General features: G+C 37.8%; 1 protein-coding gene across 2 annotated transcripts in view; it reads left to right on the top strand.

The window, feature by feature from the left end:
* Positions 1–9,759: 9,759 nt before the first annotated feature.
* Positions 9,760–20,062, top strand: part of SPDYA (speedy/RINGO cell cycle regulator family member A) — a 32,322-nt gene continuing 22,019 nt past the window's right edge. The window contains exons 1-4 of one of the 2 annotated variants that reach the window (XM_068565044.1): positions 9,760–9,777; positions 10,947–11,199; positions 13,202–13,260; positions 15,649–15,734. In XM_068565044.1, coding sequence (XP_068421145.1) covers positions 9,760–9,777; positions 10,947–11,199; positions 13,202–13,260; positions 15,649–15,734 — 416 coding nt within the window. Of the gene's footprint in view, positions 9,778–10,946; positions 11,200–13,201; positions 13,261–15,648; positions 15,735–20,062 lie in introns of those variants that run through there. The other variant, XM_068565045.1, reaches the window with a different exon arrangement.

Below are 20,062 nucleotides of genomic sequence, written 5' to 3' on the forward strand. Positions count from 1 at the left end.
TGTTCTGATCCTTTACAAGTTTTACATATAAAAGTACTTTGCAGAATTAGATGCGTGGCTGTCCCAAAGCAGAAATGCTCGGGGCTCCTCGAACCTCCGCGGCTCTAACCGCATCGGGTCCCAGCCCCGCGGGCGGCACAGCCCCGCCTCCCAGACCCCCTGTCCCTCTGCTCCGGAGCTGCCCGGCCAGGCCCGAGCCCTGCCTCCCCAGCGGCCCAGCGGCAGCAGCCCGAGACCTCAGCGGCCGCCTAGAAGATTTTTGAAGTCAAAACTTCCTTCAGCTACCACCTCTTACATTGGTTGACTTATTAAATCATAAACTTATTTAATTTCTTATTATTTTTTCTTGTACAGGTTGCCAGTGTTTTTATTAAACCTTATTTTTACAAAAGTGGCCGTAAATCTTTTTTCCTCTTAGGGATCTTTGCCAGCTAATGTAGTTACAAAATCTTAACTTGTAACCCAGATTGTTTTGGGTATCAATAGAGTGGAAGATTACAAATGTGTTGTGAGGTGTGTGTTGTATGTATGTGAAAGGGAGCGAGAACAAACTGCCTGAAGCTCACAGATTCAGCATTTCTTTTTTTTATTTTTATTATTTTTCTAAAATGATTTTATTTAAATAATTTTGACTCAAACTTTTAGCATTCATTGTAATTTATATTTTGCCTTTGAATCTTTTTTTTTTAACACCTTTATTGGAATATAATTGCTTTACAATGGTGTGTTAGTTTCTGCTTTATAACAAAGTGAATCAGTCATACATAAACATATGTTCCCATATCTCTTCCCTCTTGCATCTCCCTCCCTCCCACCCTCCCTATCCCACCCCTCTAGGTGGTCACAAAGCACCGAGCTGATCTCCCTGTGCTATGCGGCTGCTTCCCACTAGCTATCTATTTTACGTTTGGTAGTGTATATATGTCCATGCCACTCTCTCACTTTGTCACAGCTTACCCTTCCCCCTCCCCATATCCTTAAGTCCATTCTCTAGTAGGTCTGTGTCTTTATTCCCGTCTTGCCCCTAGGTTCTTCATGACCTTTTTTTTTTTTTTTCCTTAGAGTCCATATATATGTGTTAGCATACATATACAATGGAATATTACTCAGCCATAAAAAGAAACGAAATGGAGTTATTTGTAGTGAGGTGGATGGACCTAGAGTGTGTCATACAGAGTGAAGTAAGTCAGAAAGAAAATCAGCATTTCTTTGATACTGCGTGCAAAAAGGTGGGAACCTAAGATCTATCCCTGGAGGTTTTCAGTCAAGCCTGGCCTGGGCTCACCAAGTAAGATGTGTTTTAATTTTTGCAGCTTCCTAAATCTGAGTAATTCAGTAGATGTACAGGCCAAAATTCTTCCCAAGAGAGCAATGACACCACAACTAAACATGTGAAGCGATCAGACTTTTACACCAATTATAACTATTATTACAATAGTGTGCCTTTTAGCACACTAATTTATAGTCTATCTTGTATAAACACTGATTACTGACAAAGTCACAAAGACAGAATACAGTACAACAGGAAAGAAGTAGTCCAGAGGAGTCCCTAATGTATGTAATACGTTTAACTGGAATAACTTTTAAGTCTTAAATCTCCTAGTGTATTTCTTAGGAAAAAAGAGCCGAGGAAACAAAACCGGGTGATGAAACTTTTTATATCCGGCTACCTCCAATATGTGATTCTCAAACTGATATTGGCATAGTTTCTGAAAATGCTGTCACTTACCAACAGATTATTAACAGACTGACACCTACCCCACCATTCTTGGGGTAAACATGAGCTCTGTCTCTAGCTCTCTTAGTGTAATAAGGATTCCTGAGAATGCAGGCGTGAGGGGCGGAATCACTTGACAAATCGTATTCCGGTCGAACCCAGGAAACTACTCAATTTACCAAATTAAAAATTAATAACCTACTTCAATACCTCAGAAGAACTTATGTGAGGCCGAGGGTCCCATTCTCTGTTACGCATCTGTTATGCAGTATATGCCTTAAGTTTTAGAAACAAATCCCTGTCTCCTGGGATAATTGCCTCAGGTTTTTGTAGCCCATCTCTAGCTGGGGCCTGGTAACACCACTGAAATTAATTTGATAATATCAAAAATCTAGGTTAAAAGCTTTCTATTTAATAGGGCTTCCCTGGTGGCACAGTGGTTAAGAATCCGCCTGCCAATGCAGGGGACACGGGTTTGAGCCCTGGTCCGGGAAGATCCCACATGCTGTGGAGCAACTAAGCTCGTGTGCCACAACTACTGAGCCTACGATCTACAGCCTGCGAGCTGCAACTACTGAAGCGCATGCGCCTAGAGCCTGTGCTCCGCAACAAGAGAAGCCATTGCAGTGAGAAGCCCACACACCGCAACGAAGAGCAGCCCCTGCTCGCCGCAACTAGAGAAAGCCGACAAGTAGCAACAAAGACCCAACGCAGCCAAAAATAAATTAATAAATAAATTAAAAAAAAGAAAACACCACTTTATAGCAGTACACCATATATACTCAATAAATACTTGTTAAAAAAAAAGCTTTCTATTACTGTACCGTACAGCCTGTTTTTCGTGGGAGACCCTAATCTTTTATTAAGGGAGTACCCTAAACTCTTTGGGTATCCTCACTGACAGATTAACACAAATTGTGATCTATTCCATTTTTGAAAGAAAATCAATTATTTGCTGTACAGATCCGTTAATATATTGGGCATTCCTTCAAAAAGTTGTTCTATTTGGTCCTTAGAAGCCTTTGGGTCTAGATCAGTCTAATTGTATGTGACTAGAATGTAAGCTCATATGGACAGAGATTTTTTGTGTCTTTTGTTCGCTGATGTGTCTCCAGCTTCTAGAGTAGTGCCTGGCACATAGTACGTATGCAAATGTTGGTTTAATGAATGGCAAATGAGTTTCAAAAATCACTATTACTACCACTATTTTGACACTGTGACCTTTTGGAGAAATTAGCAAAAAATAATATAGTTGCAGTTTTTATTTATCTTCATCTAACTGCTTTTTGTCTCGTACAAGAATGCTGGAATAGTCTCAGGAGAAAATTGATCTGGGTCTATATGACAAAAATAGTTTGTTGTCAAAACTGTAATCCTTATTTGGTAAAATATTGGTAAGTATGAGAAGTCAGCGTTCAGTTAGTTGAAGGAACGTTTCTCAGCTAGCTGCTGACAGGCACATTGGGGAAGTTGCCTATTGTTCAGAATCAAACTTTCCAAGATCCTTATGGGTACTTTCTTGCCTCCCCTTTGCTATAGTTTATTTAGGTTCTGTTTTATTGACCTTAAAGTCATCTTTGTTGTGAGCCACTTCGAATATTTTTAGGAAAGTGATATAGTTTGTATAACATTTTGTGTTTCAGAAGTCACCTAGTAAATACGAACACTTAAAACCAGGAATCAAAACTTGAAAGTGGAGAGGCTGTTGCCTCATTTTAACAAATAAGGATTATGTCATAGGCAGAAGCAAGAATGGGGAGAAATCAAGAAAGATATTTTCATTAATGAGCAAAAAAATGAGGTACAGTGGAGAAAACTATTCTAGAGAGAAATTTTATACAGTCCTTCTATCTAACTATTGTTCTATCCTAATACTTCTGAAGACTTTTTATCTCTACCATATAAAAGAGCAGTCAGCCAGGCTGCATTCTTGGTCATAGTGCAAAATTCCAGGAAGGGAATTTTGCCCAGCTTGCATCAAGGGCCGGCCCTTATGACTCCAATGAGTGAGGAAGGGGAGAGATGATATTGCATGAATATAGCTGCTATCCCTACACCCAAGTGGTTTGGGAGGTTCAGTAGAACATTTCCTAGAAAAGGGGTACTGAAAATAAAGGTGTCCTCTACAATACACCTTAAAAGATAAAGTCTGAAAATATGACATTGGCAAGATGTCAACTAATGGAAACTCTTACTTAAAACTGGTAAAACTACCTGGGAAATGAATTTAGCATTGATAATCTTGTATAGTTGAAACTGTGCATACTCTAAAACCCATCAGTTTCACTTTAAAGCATTTATAGAAAAACTACATGAGTGCACCATGGGGCATACATATATAAACAGAAGTATTGTAGTATTCAAAATATTTGACTTTAATACATGGGCACTGACCAGACACCAACTCATCAGAGCCTGTGCAAGCTATAAATAACTAATTTGGCTTTACAGAGGCATAGCAGCTGATAACCAGGTCTGTGCATGGGAATACTCAGAGCATTCATAGCAAAAAATAACCCAAGTGACTTGACAGAAGCATTGATTCATTATGGTATATTTACAGAACAATCCTATACAGGAATGAAAATGATTCACTGTCATTCATTAGTATGTCTAAATCTTGAAACTATGAAGAATACAAAGAGTATTAAATTTTCAAACAAGATTTGTTTAAGAATACGGTAGGGCTTCCCTGGTGGCGCAGTGGTTGAGAATCTGCCTGCCAATGCAGGGGACACGGGTTCGAGCCCTGGTCTGGGAGGATCCCATATGCCGCGGAGCAACTAGGCCCGTGAGCCACAACTACTGAGCCTGCGCTACTGGAGCCTGTGCTTCGCAACAAGAGAGGCCGCGATAGTGAGAGGCCCGCGCACCGCGATGAAGAGTGGCCCCCGCTTGCCGCAACTAGAGAAAGCCCTCGCACAGAAACGAAGACCCAACACAGCCATAAATAAATAAATAAATAAATAAAAATTTAAAATAATACAGACATATACTTTATAAAAAAAAAAAAAAAGAATACGGTAAATCTAAAAAGAAAATGGAATGGGGGAATTAAGTCCCTGGCGGTCCAGTGACTAGGACTTGGCACTTTGAATCCCTGGTAGGGGAACTAAGATCCTGTAAGTTAGGGAGGTGGGGATGGGAAAAACAAAAGTCACCTCTGCTGGGAAGTAAGGGGAGGAGCATACAGAATCTCAACAGTATTGTTTAATGTTCTATTCCTTGGATCTTAGGTTCATGCTTTTTGGGTGGGCAGTGGCTTCTTGAGTTTTTGTTTTATGCTTAGCTTGCATATATGTTACTAATATTCTTTTGTACATATCAAATATTTCATTTTTAAAAAATTTATATGCAATCCCATTTGTGGAAAAGAGGCCTAGCTTTTGATTTAAAGTGAAAGACATGCAACTCTTCCTTTCACTTGAACCCTTCGGAGCCACTGTAAGGTTATTAAGTGGCCTGATTTCAATTTTGTTGTGTCTCAGGGAATAGGCCTGAGGAAAGGGAGTGAGACAAGAGAATGGCCAGTTAGTGGAGCAATCAAAACACACATTTATAGATGCATTAAGTTTGCTTTTATGGCCTCCGTGTGTGGTACCCCAAAATAATTACAATAGTAACATCAAAGATCACTGATCATGGATCACCATAACAAATATAATAATAATGAAAATGTGTGTAATATCGCAAGAATTACCCAAATGTGACAGACATGAAGTGAGAAAATGCTGCTGGAAAAGTGGCGCTAATAGGCTCGCTCTATGCAGGGTTGCCATAAACCTTCAATCTAAAAAATGTAGTATCTGCGAAGCACAATAAAACAAAGCAGTATGCCTGTAGTAGACATTCATTGTTCAGTAAACATTCTGTACTCAAGGCTGGAAATTAGTAATCACGGTAAACCCTGATACCTTGGGGAAAAGAGAACCACCAGGGAAAGAGAGAATGAGGCTCAAAGCAGTGTTTTCCTAGAAGAATCAGTATTTAAGGTTTTCACAACCAGTTTATGCTTCTTGGTTCATTCCCCCATTTAAGGGCCATGGGGAAAACATCCAAGGCGCTTATAAGGAAAAATGAGTTCGCAGATTGTGTCCTCTTTCATGTAGGTGATTTTTTGCCATCATCTAGCTGTGTGAGAGCCCGAGAAAGAAGGGAACTAAATATTCATTCTTCAGAGTTGCTGACTGAGGAACTAATTGCTAGGAAGTGCCACAAATACGCAAGGCCAAATTGCTTTTTAAGTGTGATAGTTGTGGTAACTGAAAAATCTAGAAGCAATGCAAATATCAGAATGATTTACATTTGGTCCATCCACTCTGGACTATTATGCAGTCGTTAAGAATATTTAGAAAGACTGTAGCAACATGAAAAAAGGCCATGATACGTTAACAGGGGAAAAAAAGCAGGTTATACATTAGAAGGGAAGCGAAGAGTAAAAGATGTCACGTACAAAATTTAAAAGCTATGAAGAATCCTTTTACTTAGTCATTGAACAAACATTTATTAAGCACCTTACATCCCAGGCACCAGGTCAAAAAGAAAAGGTTCCTGTAGAAGAAATTAGTTTAGAACAATAGATTTAACAGGATAGAATAATATTACCCCTTCTCACAAAGAGCCACACCTTTCTTTTTTGGTTTAGGTTGTCTCTTCCTCTGTTTCTACAGTTATTTTAACGTAGCAGTAATTTACAATTGCTGCTGCAAAGTTCACCTCTGATTCTTCGTCCTCCTGCTGTTGACGTCTCTGTTTACCGCGTTCCTGCCAGTGCGTGTGCCTGGTGCGGTGGTGGACGGGTAAGTTAAGACCTGACGTCCCAGCCCGGCAGGGCCTCTCCATCTCGCAGCAGGGAAGATAAATGGCTCTAATCCAAGCCTGACTTTGGTAAGTGTCCAAGGTTAAGGCGTTACATTAGAAGGCAAGAAGCGGTCTGGGAGTGTCGAGGCGTTTTACCAGGACCTTGCCGGGAGGGAAAGCAAGGCCGGGTAACGGGTAAAGGTGAGCAGACGGCTGACGCTGCGAGCACAGCGCGACGGGGGAGAGGAGGCGCGCGCCTTGGGCTGGCCCGGCCCCCCCGGAGGCGGGCTCTGCGCGCTGATTGGCCCGCGCCGGCCTCGCTCCGGGTTGGCGGGAGGTCTCCGAGTCCGCAGTGCCGCGGTGGAGTGACCTGCGAGCAACCGTCTGAGGCCTGGGGCGTCTGGGGAAGGCTGGCCGCTGGCCGGGCCCCGTTCACCAGCCTCGGTTTTCCGCAGGTACTCTCCGCTCGCGGCCCGGCTTCGGGCCTCGCCGGCAACTCTCCAGTTTTGGTTGTGCCTGGTTCCTCCGTCCCCTCTCGCCCCCAACGCCGCCGCCCTCCGTGTGTGAGGCGGCGGCGGGGGCGTTTTGGCCCCTTCCGTACACACTGCCGCCCGTGAGTCCCCCCCTCAGGTGCCGGCGGGGAGGAGGGACGTCGCGGTCGGACGGCGCCGGCCGGCGCAGGGCCGCGGGGCGGGGGACGGCGGCGAAGTAGAAAGAGGGAGGCGGGGCGCCCCCCTCGGCCGGGTTTGTCGGGCTTCGCCGGCACAGTGCTTTTTGGCTCACCTGGTCGTGCTCACTAGTGGGCGGGGGAGGGGAGGGGACAAAGGGCGAGGTGGGGAGATGCGTCCCCGAGTACTAGCCGTGCCCTCTCCTCAGCGGGCGCTCCCCTCCTCGGGAAGGAAGGCCCTGAGGAAAGAGCTCGTGCCTTCCCGCAGCCCGCCCGCCCGCCTGCCTGCCTTTATCCCGCTGGGCGCCGGATAGGGGTATTTTGAGTTCGTCCTGCCTCTTCTCGCGTCCCATTAAGCACATCTTTTCTTCGCAGGAGCATCTGCACCAGAATCCGGAGACCTGAGCTGCTGTATCTCGGTGCTATGCCCTTGGCCCATTTCTCAAAATCTACAAATGTCCGTTTCTTACATTTCCAGTACGACTGGAGCCCAACTAGCTTCAATTAAAAAAAAAAAATTAAAAAACTTTAGAAGTAATTTAACATTTAAAGACTGATAAACCCATGCTATGTTAAAATTGAGATCCTGTCTCTACAAATTTTATTCTTTATCATGAGCACATGAAAAAAAATACCTATGGTCTCTGTTACCAATAAAATTTTAACATTTAAATTACATGTATTAGTTGAGGTGAAACTTGGTTATCTGTCATATTGGGACTCTTCTTTCTTTCAAAGACACCCTTCCTGTAAAAAAGATACAATAATAGTGCTGCCATGTATTGAGATTTTGCTAGGCATTCAACACTGTGCATTATCCATATAGTTCCTTTTCTCACTAACCCTACAAAATATGTATTATTAACAATGCCTAGTAAGTAACTTTAATTGAGTACTTACTATGTACCAGGTTCTAAAAAAAAAATAGCTGCTTTTATTATCTCAATATCACAAGTGAGAAAATGGAGGCTCCCAGAAGTTAAATAGCCTAAGACCCAATCGCTAGTGAGAATCAGGTCTATTCTCCAGTATTTTAACGTATATTCTCAGGTGGCTCTGTCCCTCTGCCTTCTGTCGTGCTGAAAAATCCTCTGTCTTAAAAAAAAAAAAAAATTCTTGGGAATTCTCCTGCGGTTCAGTGGTTAGGACTCGGCGCTTTCACTGCCAGGGCCCGTGTTGGATCCCTGGTCGGGGAAATAGGATCTGCAAGCCGCGCGGCGCGGCCGGCCAAACTTAAATAATAATCATCATCATCATCATCTCATTTGACTATTGTCATTCTTTTAGTATGTCTAAATGAAGAGCAAAAATAGAAGTTACCTCAAGTTGGAATTTGACCAAAATGTTGCATTGATAGCTTCTCTCCTTAAGCTCCTTCTCCATAACTCTCCCGCCAGTGTTTGCTTATTAATCTCAGTGAATCTCTATTTGAGGAATGTCCTCCTCTTTCTGTTTTCTCAAATTTTATATGAAGCAGAATAGTGTAAAACATTTATTTTTTTGATTGATAGAAATTTTGCATTCTATTTCATGATATATCCAAGGTTGTTTTAACAAAGCAGCACTTTTAAGTTACTTAACATTAAGTAACATTAAGTAAAACTGACATCCTGGGAGATATGCCACAGCTATTCTATATGCTGGCACATCTGTCCCCCACTCCCCCAAGCCTACCCCCCACACCCCAATGTGAGAAGCCTATTTAGTTTTTTCCATCTAGATTTGTAAGGTTGCTCTTTCTTTGGGGGGAAAAAAAAAAAAGAGATGCAGATGAGACCTCCAGCTGTCTCCCAAATGAGGTGGGCAGGAAGTAGCAAAACGTTCTTAACACAAGTCTCAAGGCTCAATTTATCACACATTCCTTTTTCTATGGAGTTTGTAGCACTCCCCCACCCTCAACTCCATAATTGCCTTCGATTTGCTTGGACCTTAGGATCTAGGAAGAAAGATGAGAGGAGAGGAGGGAAGCAAAATAGAGGGAGGAGGAGCAATTATAGAATTAACTTAATATAATTTACTCTGCCTAGTTCTTCATAATCTAGCCCTGTACTGTCTAATATGGTAGCCATTAGCCATATGTGGCTGTTGAGCAGTTGAAATGTGGCTGGTGCAACTGAAGAATTTTTACTTTAATTTAAAATTAAATACTGAAGGAGTGTAAAATATTTTTCCCTTATGTACCACATCATTGTTTTGGTAAGACTACATTTCACTTTAACTGTTGGAAATTTAGCATCCAAAATTGAGATATACTGTAAGTGTAAACACCAGATTTCAGACTTAGTATGAAAAAAAGAATGTAAAATATCTCATTCGTTTTTATATTGATTACATGTTAAAATGATATTTTGGATATACTAAGTTACATAAAATACATTCCTAAAATTAAAAATTCACTTGCTTATTTGTACTTTTTAAATGTGGCTTTAGAAATATAGTGACTCACATTATATTGGACAGTGCTGATCTAGCCCCACTATATCCAATCTTATTTTCCATTCCTTCCTTCAGCAGGGAAGTTTCTGAGGGTCAGGAAGGAGAATCTGTACCTGACTCCTTGAACATCAAGGGAGGCATGGCTGCCTGGGTCACTGTGAGTTATGGATTCAGAGGTTCTCATTAGGGTCTTAGAATAGTTTCCTGCTTTGGCTATTCGTAACTACATTTCCTATTACCCTATAAGTACTTTGACCATAAAAGTAATGCTAACTAGTAATCACGTGAACTAATTACCACCAAATGTAATGATTATGCATATTGTTACATATTGATGGATTAACTTTGTTTCAATTTTTATTAGTCTATAACAGTTTACATTCATTTACACTGGTAATTGGCCACTCAGATAGCATAGTCATACACTCACAACTTTAGAAATTAAAGTGACCCTACCAAATGTAAAATAGATAGCTAGTGGGAAGCAGCCAGCCACATAGCACAGGGAGATCAGCTGGGTGCTTTGTGACCATGTAGAGGGGTGGGATGGGGAGGGTGGGAGGGAGACACAAGAGGAGATACGGGGATATATGTATATGTATAGCTGATTCACTTTGTTATAAAGCAGAAACTAACACACCACTGTAAAGCAATTATACTCCAATAAAGATGGTAAAAAAACAGATATTAAAGTGACCAATTTATGAGACTCCCTCAATGCACTTACATGCATTTCTTTGCTAGAATTGTATTTAACTTTTCAATAAATAACAATCAATGCTTGTTGAATCAGTGAGTTTTATAACATATCAAGGAATTAACCAGTTAGAAAATATGTTTTTGTGTGTGTGAGATTGCTTTTTAATATAATAATTGATGTTGATAATAATTTAGTTCTGGAAGTAGTTTGCCTTATTGTATAAAAAATTTGAGCTGACATAATAATCATATGATAAAATTGTCAATACAAGCAGAATAAAAATTATCAGGAAAAAAGAATACCGCAAACAGATTATAAACTCAGCATAGTTTCTATAATTAAGTTTAAAATTTGGTTTTGAGTTCCCTAGTAGTCAAAGCAAAATAGTATGCAGAATCTTATTATTTGGGAAGAGAAGGTGTATCAGTTACCCAAAGGAAGCATAGCTTTTCTTGGCACTAAATTCTAAAAGCAGTTTCTCATGTGAGTCATTGTCATAACTAACATTTTAGTAGCAAGTTCAGTAACATTTCCTATGACTGCATCTGATAGTGTCATCCAATCTGTTGTTTTTATATAGAAGTGAACAGGAGTGTGATAAATAACTGTGTGTTTTATTTTTACAGGAATTGTGGGAAACCAAAATGAGGCATAATCAGCTATGTTGTGAGACACCACCTACTGTCACTGTATATGTAAAATCAGGGTCAAATAGATCACATCAGCCTAAAAAACCCATTAACCTGAAGCGTCCTATTTTTAAAGATAGTTGGCCAGCATCTGAAAAAAATGCACATAATAGCAACAAGTCTAAACGCCCCAAAGGACCCTGTCTAGTTATACGGCGTCAGGAAATGACTGCTTTCTTTAAATTATTTGGTAGGTTTAAAATATTGTAATAGCGGTAATTATAGAGTACTTAAAAATGAGAATATAAGATCTATTTTATCATTTTTATAATAATCAAAGAGGATACTGTTATTTTCTATGTCAGATTTTCTATCTCCAACCAAATTTGCTTTTTTTTTCCATAGTCCTTTTTTTTCCCCCCTCAATGCTGGATTTTTGTTTTGATTACTTTTAGAGTAGAAATTCATCATCTACCTTTTAGACTACTTAAATCCAAGTGTCAGATGTAAATTCTGGGCAGTTCAAGGTCATAGCATGAGTTTTGTTTGACCTAAAGTATAAATACTACATAAAGTCTCAGGTGAGCCAACTAACCCAGTGTCACTGGGCCTGAGGGGTTTCCCAGGACTTTCAGTGCTGAAACTGAGCAAACTGGCAAGGTTAGTCAACCTAGAAAAGTTTCAGTATTATATCTGGGGAATATTATTAAAAATTAACTATGCTTTATCATCATGCTCATATAATGAAATTGAGTTTAAATTTGTTCAGATCATGAAACAGTGCTACTTTGCTAATAAGCTTCTTAAACATAGCCAAAAAGAAACTTCTTTATAGTACTTCTACTGGCCAAGAAAGAGGATTGGTTTTTGTTTTTTGAGGTAAGGCAGTAAGGTAGACAATAAAGGGTTGGATAGATGGATTCTGGTAAGTATCTGCAGGACTGAATCAAATCAAGTAGCTATCACAGTCTGGTAGATCCAGGTAACAGCCTTCCTTGCTTATAGAGGAAAGCATATGCATAAAAGAGGAGAGAGTTGGGGACAAGAGTGCTTGCCTTACTGAGAGGACAGAAATCTTTAAAAAAAAAAAAAAGGAGAGCAAGCTGGTTAAGATTTAAAGAAAAGCAAAATAAGATAATAGAAGACAAAATGTAAGTAATACAGGTAGAAAATGTTGAACTATAAAGATGTTCCTTGTCAGGATCTAGAATGCTGTTAATAAAAGTTTCCCTCTTTATTAAGAGTAGAGCAAAATTATTACCCACAAACTTTATTATTATTCGTAACTGAATGTGAGAAATAAGAGAAAATACATGGCTCTACCATTTTAGGTAATTTAAGAAATAGAAATGGAATTAACAAGGCAGAAATGATTTATTCTCAAAAAAACAATACTTGGAACTTTCCATTTATTTGACTACATTGATGATATTTCTAGGATATAACAAGAAGTTATGCTTCTTTAACTTAAAATGCAGGGGGAAATGGAAAAAAGTAGATCTTTCTCAAATTATATTCTGACAGCTACCCATATATTTTGGGATTATATATTTTAGCCTTTTAAAATTGAAATGAGTGTTTCTGACCTATTTTGGGGGTGTTATTCTTTTTTTAACAGTATGTTTGTTTGTTGATCTTTTTGTCATACTCAGTTTTTTCCAAAATTAAATGTTATAAATGACTAATGAATTATGAATCTCCTTTATATAGATATTTTCATGTGTATTTGGATAATAGATAATTAGACAGAGATAAGTAGGAGAGAAAACCCAAAACTAAAAATACCCCGTACCTAAAAGGAGAAAGTAGTTAAAAAAAAAGTAAAACATATTTAGAAAACAGTATTCATTGAGTCATTATATCTTAAAGACTTACCTTTTATCAGATTCCATTTCCACCTGTTAAAGATTGATTTTGGAAAACAACAAAGGCTCATCTAGAGCTACCCAAGACATATTTCTAAAAGAGCTATAGAAATATTCAATAAATCAAACACTTCTATCATTCCTCCTCCAGTCTGGGCTATATATTAAGGCAAATCAGATGGGAAGCCAAAGAATAAAGCAGTAGCTTTTTGTACAGCGCTTGCAATGGCAAACACACTAAAGAACTGAAACTACACCTTGGACAACCCTGGTCCTGCCATTTTTGTTTGATTTCTAAGCATCATTTATCGTCTCCTTATGTAAAAATCAATGCTTCAAAAGGAAACCTGTTTTCAAAAGACAAGTCATAGCTATCTTTTGTTGTAGATGACGATTTAATTCAAGATTTCTTGTGGATGGACTGCTGCTGTAAAATTGCAGACAAGGTAAATTTGTTAACAGTATAATCATTAACCAGCATTATTATGTTACTAGGCTATCAGGACTTTAATGAACCTTATTAGGATTTTCTATCTTACTAATTAACGTTAGGAAAAGAACTAGCCTACATTGCTCCTTCAAAGTGGAATCCATTAGCATACAACATAGATTCATTCTATCTATACTTGAAGCATTGTAAAATATTATTGATTAAATGACCTTAAACCCATATCTGTTTGATTTAAAACAAGAATCAATATAGACTTAATATGTTTTTTGTTTGGGTGGTTGGGGGGTTTTTTGTTTTGTTTTGCTCTTTTTTTAAAATTGAAGTTTAGTTAATGTATAATATTATATCAGTTACAGGTGTACAATATAATGATTCACAATTTTTAAAGGTTATACTCCATTTATAGTTATTATAAAATATTGGCTATATTAGGCTTAATATGTTTTGATCAGAATTATTACTTTTTATCAGGTAATAATATCTGAGGTTCATTCCACTAAGGCAGTCTGTTACACATTTTAATATTTTGTAGATAATTTAGATAAAACGAATCCCAATAATCTTGTAGAGTAAAATTAGTTTATCATGTTCTTTATTTAGGAATCTGTTTCATAAAAGAACATCATGATGCTGACTTATATACTAGGGATTGTGATGTTTCTATACTATTTAGGTTTAGCTGATCAGTTAGAATTTCAGCTTTATAAATGTCATCTTAGACCAGTAAGTCATATCAGAAAATTCAGCATGACTTCGTATCACATTTAAAATAACATGCTATGGGACTTCCCTGGTGGCACAGTGGTTAAGAATCCGCCTGCCAGTGCAGGAGACACGGGTTTGATCCCTGGTCCGGGAAGATCCCACATGCTGTGGAACATCTGGGCCCATGTGCCACAACTGCTGGGCCTGCGCTCTGGAGCCTGCGAGACACAACTACTGATCCCGCGTGCTGCAACTGCTGAGGCCTGTGTGCCTGGAGCCCGTGCTCTGCGACGGGAGGGGCCACCGCAGTGAGAGGCCCGCGCACCACAATGAGGAGTAGCCCCCCCACGCCGCAACTAGAGAAAGCCGGCATGCAGCAACGAAGACCCAACGCAGCCATAAATAAATAAATAAATAAATAAATAATGTGCCAACCAACAGAAAAGGGAATGAACAGAAGACTAGCTCATGATTAAATACCCACTAATTTCATATTGATGTGAACTCTTACTTTAAGCTTAAGATAACAATAAAATCAGAGGGTTTTTTTAATTTTGAAAATTTTTAGAAAATTTCAAACATACAACTTATAGTAGAGAGAATAGAACAAAGACCCTCCATGTGCCTGTCATCCAGCTAAAACAATGATCAACTCACGGCCATTCTTGTTTCTTCTAATCTCTCTCCCCAAACGTGGATTATTTTGAAGCAAGTCCCAGACATCCTAACATTTTATCCATAAATATTTAAAGGTGTACTTCTAAAAGGTGAGATCTTTTTAAACATAATCAGTGTCACTGATGCTTTTTAAAATTGACAGTAATGCCTTAATGTCAAATATCCAGTTCATGTGGAGTTGTAAAGTTTAAAATTTTACAATTTTAAGCACCTTATAGTAATTAAAGTTGTTGGACAGCAGGGGGCAGTGCCTTTAAAGTAACTAACCAGGAGTACTGTATCTTAACAGTCAATATATCAAGAGTCCTCTACTGAAAGTTTACCTTGAAAATTTGGAATCACCTTTGTGGCCAAACCTGTGAAGGTAGCATGAATTAGGCATTTTATGAGAGGGAGTCTATTATCAATATATCAGTATCATAACTTGTTTTTAACTTGAACAGGCAGAACCTGGCATGGGTCCTAATAGCAGGCTAGACATATGTCTTCCTAATAGTACATTTAAAACACTTTTATTCCAATGAAAATAGAGCCATGTTGTTCTAATTTCTGGTTAGAAGTTATTTTTCAAAAATTATTTTAAAAAGTGAGTATGGATGTCTGCAACTAACTCAAAGGGTTGAGGGGAAAAATTTTTGCATATACACATACATCAAGCCAGTGTGGCAACAGAAAAACAATTGGTGAATCTAGGTGAAGGATGTATGTTTATTCACTTGATTATTATTTCAGCTTCTCTATAGGTTTGAATAGATGGCAATAATAAAATTTAGAGGTTAAAATTATAATTATAAAATTATAATTTAATCATAAATGACCCAGAACTATTTCTCACTGTTCATATGGATTAAAGAAAGCCAAAAAAATAAGGACTCAAATAAATAGCTAATTCTATAATAAGGATAAATAATGCTTTATTGTTTTAGTTTATAAAGGTAACTATTTTAAAGCAGTTTTACTATGAAAGCAAAACATTAACTTTTAACTTTTTTCCCTATAGTATCTTTTGGCTATGACCTTTGTTTATTTCAAGAGAGCTAAATTTACTATAAATGAGCATACCAGGATAAATTTCTTTATTGCTCTGTAAGTATGCTTTCTACTAAGTGATTTTTGTGCAAGTTATTTATAATATATACAATACCTTATTTAAAATAGAGGCTGTTTAAAACCTGATGTATATCTTTGAATAGGCCTTCCTGTTTAAAAGCTATATGTTTTTTTACTTTAATAGGATATTCTTATGTTCTTTTCACTGGTCTTATCCTGCCATATGCCTAACATTTATTATTCAATATTCCACTTGAGTTTGTACTGTACCTTTCACATTTCCATAATTTATATAGTGTTCCACATAAATTATCCCAAATTTTCCTCTTTTGGACTTAGAGATTTTTTAAAAGCCAGAATATTCTCTTTGAAATTTAATGTATAGTAAAAATTATTATCATTATTGCCCTTTTACACTGAACAGCTTGTGGAAAATGCTCTAGACATCTCAATATCAAAACCTTTTCTACCTAGTACCTGGATATAATGCTGCAGTTTGGAATATATGAATATAATTTTATGTACCTAACTAGGGAACTACATATAAAAATATTTAAGTTGAATACCACAACAACCGTTAGCACTGAAGAATTTATTTAAAGTCTGTTTAATTCAGAATCAAAGAGTGATTTAGAAATAGGACTAGAAGAAATTGATCTCTGCATGTTTTCAGCAGACACATTTCCCCATGCATAGGAAAAAATGAACTCAATATAAAATTTGAGTTGATGATTGCTAAATTGGGGGAATATAATAGTATTAGCTAATATTGAGTATCATGTGCAAGGTACCACAAAAATGTTTTCTATAAACTCATCTAATCTTCCCTATAAGATACATTTTTTAATTATCTCCATTTTACAGATGGGGAAATTGAAACTTAGGAAGATTAAGTACTTTCCAAGGTCACAAAAGTTAGTAATCAGCAAATTCAGGTGTGACTTGCCAGTGGCCAAATTCAGCCATTTAACACTAAGCTGCTGTTTACATGTCTCTTAGCATTATATCTGTATGTTGATGCAATATCTATTTTATAGTTTTTTTCTCACCTGAAAATTGAAAACAAATCAAAAGAAACTTTATTTAAATCTTACCAGATGCCCCAAATTGGATTTGACAAGTTTTGTAAAGTTATTACCAGCAAAGCACTGTGTTAGCTTACACTGTGTAGTAGCATGTCAGGTTGCGTTGCATGTTGTATTATAAGCTCCATATGAAAAGTAACATGAATTATAATTTCCATTTTTATATCTAATCATTCTTTTGATACAACCTCACTCAATAGTTCTCATTAAATATTTTCTCAGCCACAGTTCTAACTCAACTCCTTTTCCTTTCTATATATTCTTATAACACTCTGAACTTCTATTATCATTTTCCTATATTCTCTTTCAGTTATGTATTTATTTCATACTTGATTGCCTTTTCTACTTGACTGTAGACTCCTTAAGGGCAAGGAATGTGTATCTTACTTTTTTTGCATACTTCAGTGACTGACATAGGAGGTTCTTAATTCTTTATTTGAATAAACATAATTAACCCTATGCAAAAGAAATGGACTCTGCTCCAAGAAAAATCTATTTCAAATTAGAAGACAGCTTACATGTGTAAGAGACAGATATTTCATTACATTGAGCCTGAAAAATTGTTAATGTAGAATAGAATCATAATGTGGTCCTGATACTAGAGTACCATAGTCCATTATAGATTTTTTATAATCCGCAAGCATGAAAGGGGCCAACCTCCAGCTCTATCTACAGTTTACTAAGAACTCTCAGGGATACTAAAGTGAGAAATTACTTCATGTAATTTCACAAAGGACATGATTTGACTCATATAACTGAATGGGTTTAACAATGAGGTGCTTTATAATAAGGTAATATATATATATATAATGTAATATAGTAAGGTAATATTAAAATACTTAGTTATTTTAAGGGAGGATAAAATATGTAGGTATTCATTTTATATTAATGTAACTAAATATGAATATGCACATGGTTAAAAAATATATATAGGAGGGTATACAATTAAAAGTAAGTCTTCCTCATATCTCAAGACCTTGACCTCCCTCCTCAAGGACAGTTAACAGTTTCATATGTATGTGTCTATAAATAATTTTCTATATATGAACCAGTGTGTATATTACATGAATAGAGATGTACTATACACTTCTGTGCCTTTAAAATTTTTTTAATGTGAAATATTTACAAAAGAGTGTATGGAATGTATACGTATGTGTGTGTAAAAGAATAGAAGCAAAACAAATACTCATGTACCCATGACTCAAGAATAGAACACTGCCAGAATCTTAGAAACTCACAGCACAGTTTCCCAGTTAGAGCCCCCTCCCTTCCACAAGTAATCATTTTCTTACTTTTCTTTATTCTATGTATATAACTCTAAATAATATATTATTTGGTTATTCCTATTTGGGGGCTATATAATAAAATAATTATACACCATAATTACCATTATCATTCTTCTGTAACTTTCTTCTTTTGCTTTATAATATTATTTTGAGATTCATTTCTATTGATACATGTAGCTGTAGTTCATTTCATTTTTACTGCAGAATAATATTCAATTGTTTCTTATATATTTGCATTTTTTCCTACCATCTTGTTGTGTATTTTGTGTATGTCCCATTTTTTTCTTCTTTCCCCTCCATTTTTATCTTTTTGATTGAGATTTTTTTTTTTTTTTTGGCTGCGTTGGGTCTTCGTTGCTGCGCGCGGGCTTTCTCTAGTTGCGGCAAGCGGGAGCTACTCTTCGTTGCGGTGCACGGGCTTCTCATTGCAGTGGCTTCTCTCGTTGCGGAGCATGGGCTCTAGGCATGCGGGCTTCAGTAGTTGTGGCTCATGGGCTCAGTAGTTGTGGCCCGCGGGCTCTAGAGCGCAGGCTCAGTAGTTGTGGCTCACGGGCTTAGTTGCTCCGTGGCATGTGGGATCTTCCCGGACCAGGGCTCGAACCCGTGTCCCCTGCACTGGCAGGCGGATTCTTAACCACTGCGCTACCAGGGAAGCCCAGATTGAGATTTTAATATTTTTACTTTTGACACCTTCTTTTCCTCTACATGTTTGGAAATCTTACATTCTATATCTATTATTTTAGCAATTGCCCTAGTTATTTTTAATTACAAGACCCTTAAGCATTTTAACTCTAATCACTCTTCCCAACTTCTATTCTCTTGTTTTGCAATTCTACTAGTTCTACCTGATGCCCTCCAAAAGGTTAGACATTATTATTGTTGTTTTATAAATTCAACATTTGTTTAGATTTGCCCATATATCTATATATCTTTGATTAGTATTCCTTCTTGCATCTCAAACCTTCCACTTGGGATCATTTGTCTTCCTTTCTGATTGCTTTTATTTTATTTTATTTTATTTATTTATTTATTTTTGGCTGTGTTGGGTCTTCGTCTCTGTGCGAGGGCTTTCTTTAGTTGCGGCAAGCGGGGGCCACTCTTCATCGCGGTGCGCGGGCCTCTCACTGTCGCGGCCTCTCCTGTTGCGGAGCACAGGCTCCAGACACGCAGACTCAGTAGCCGTGGCTCACGGGCCCAGTTGCTCTGCGGCACGTGGCATCTTCCCAGACCAGGGCTCGAACCCGTGTCCCCTGCACCGGCAGGCAGACTCCCAACCACTGCGCCACCAGGGAAGCCCCCTGATTGCTCTTAAGACCCTCTTTTCTTGGGTGTTTGTTAATTCTAGTATCTTCACACTTCAGGGACTGTTTCTGTTCATGGTGCCTTGTTCCCTTGTATGTTTTGTAATTTTTTTTATTGTGAGTCGCCTGTTTTTCTTAGAAAGTCATCTATGGAGCTTGCATTGTTTCCAGTGAGAAATCTGCTCCATCCTTATCTCTGTTCCTGTGTTATCTAACATGTCTTATTTTTTTTCTCTGACTGCTTTTAAGATTTTCTCTTTATTACTGGTCCTAAGTAATTAATTATGATATGCCTTAGTATAATTTTCTTCATGTTTTGTGCTTTGGAGTTCACTGAGCTTCTTTGTGGGTTTATAGTTTTCATCAAATTTCAAAACTTTTCAGTCATTATTTCTTCAAATGTTTTTTCTGTCCACCCACCACCCTTTAGGGATTCCAATTTCACCTTTATTAGGCTGCTTAAAGTTGTCTCGCAGCTTATTGATGCTCTGTTCATTATTTTTGTTTCCTTTTCTCTGTGTGTTTCATTTTAGATAGTTTATATTGCTATGTCTTCAATGCACAAATCTTTTCCTCTGCAAAATTTAATCTGCTGTTAACCCTACTCAATGTATTTTTCATTGTACACATAGTTTTCATGTCTAGAGGTATACTTCAATGTGTCTAATCTTTTTGAACATCTGGAATAATTA

The sequence above is a fragment of the Eschrichtius robustus genome, chromosome 15, assembly GCF_028021215.1.
Source record: "Eschrichtius robustus isolate mEscRob2 chromosome 15, mEscRob2.pri, whole genome shotgun sequence".
NCBI lineage: Eukaryota > Metazoa > Chordata > Mammalia > Artiodactyla > Eschrichtiidae > Eschrichtius > Eschrichtius robustus.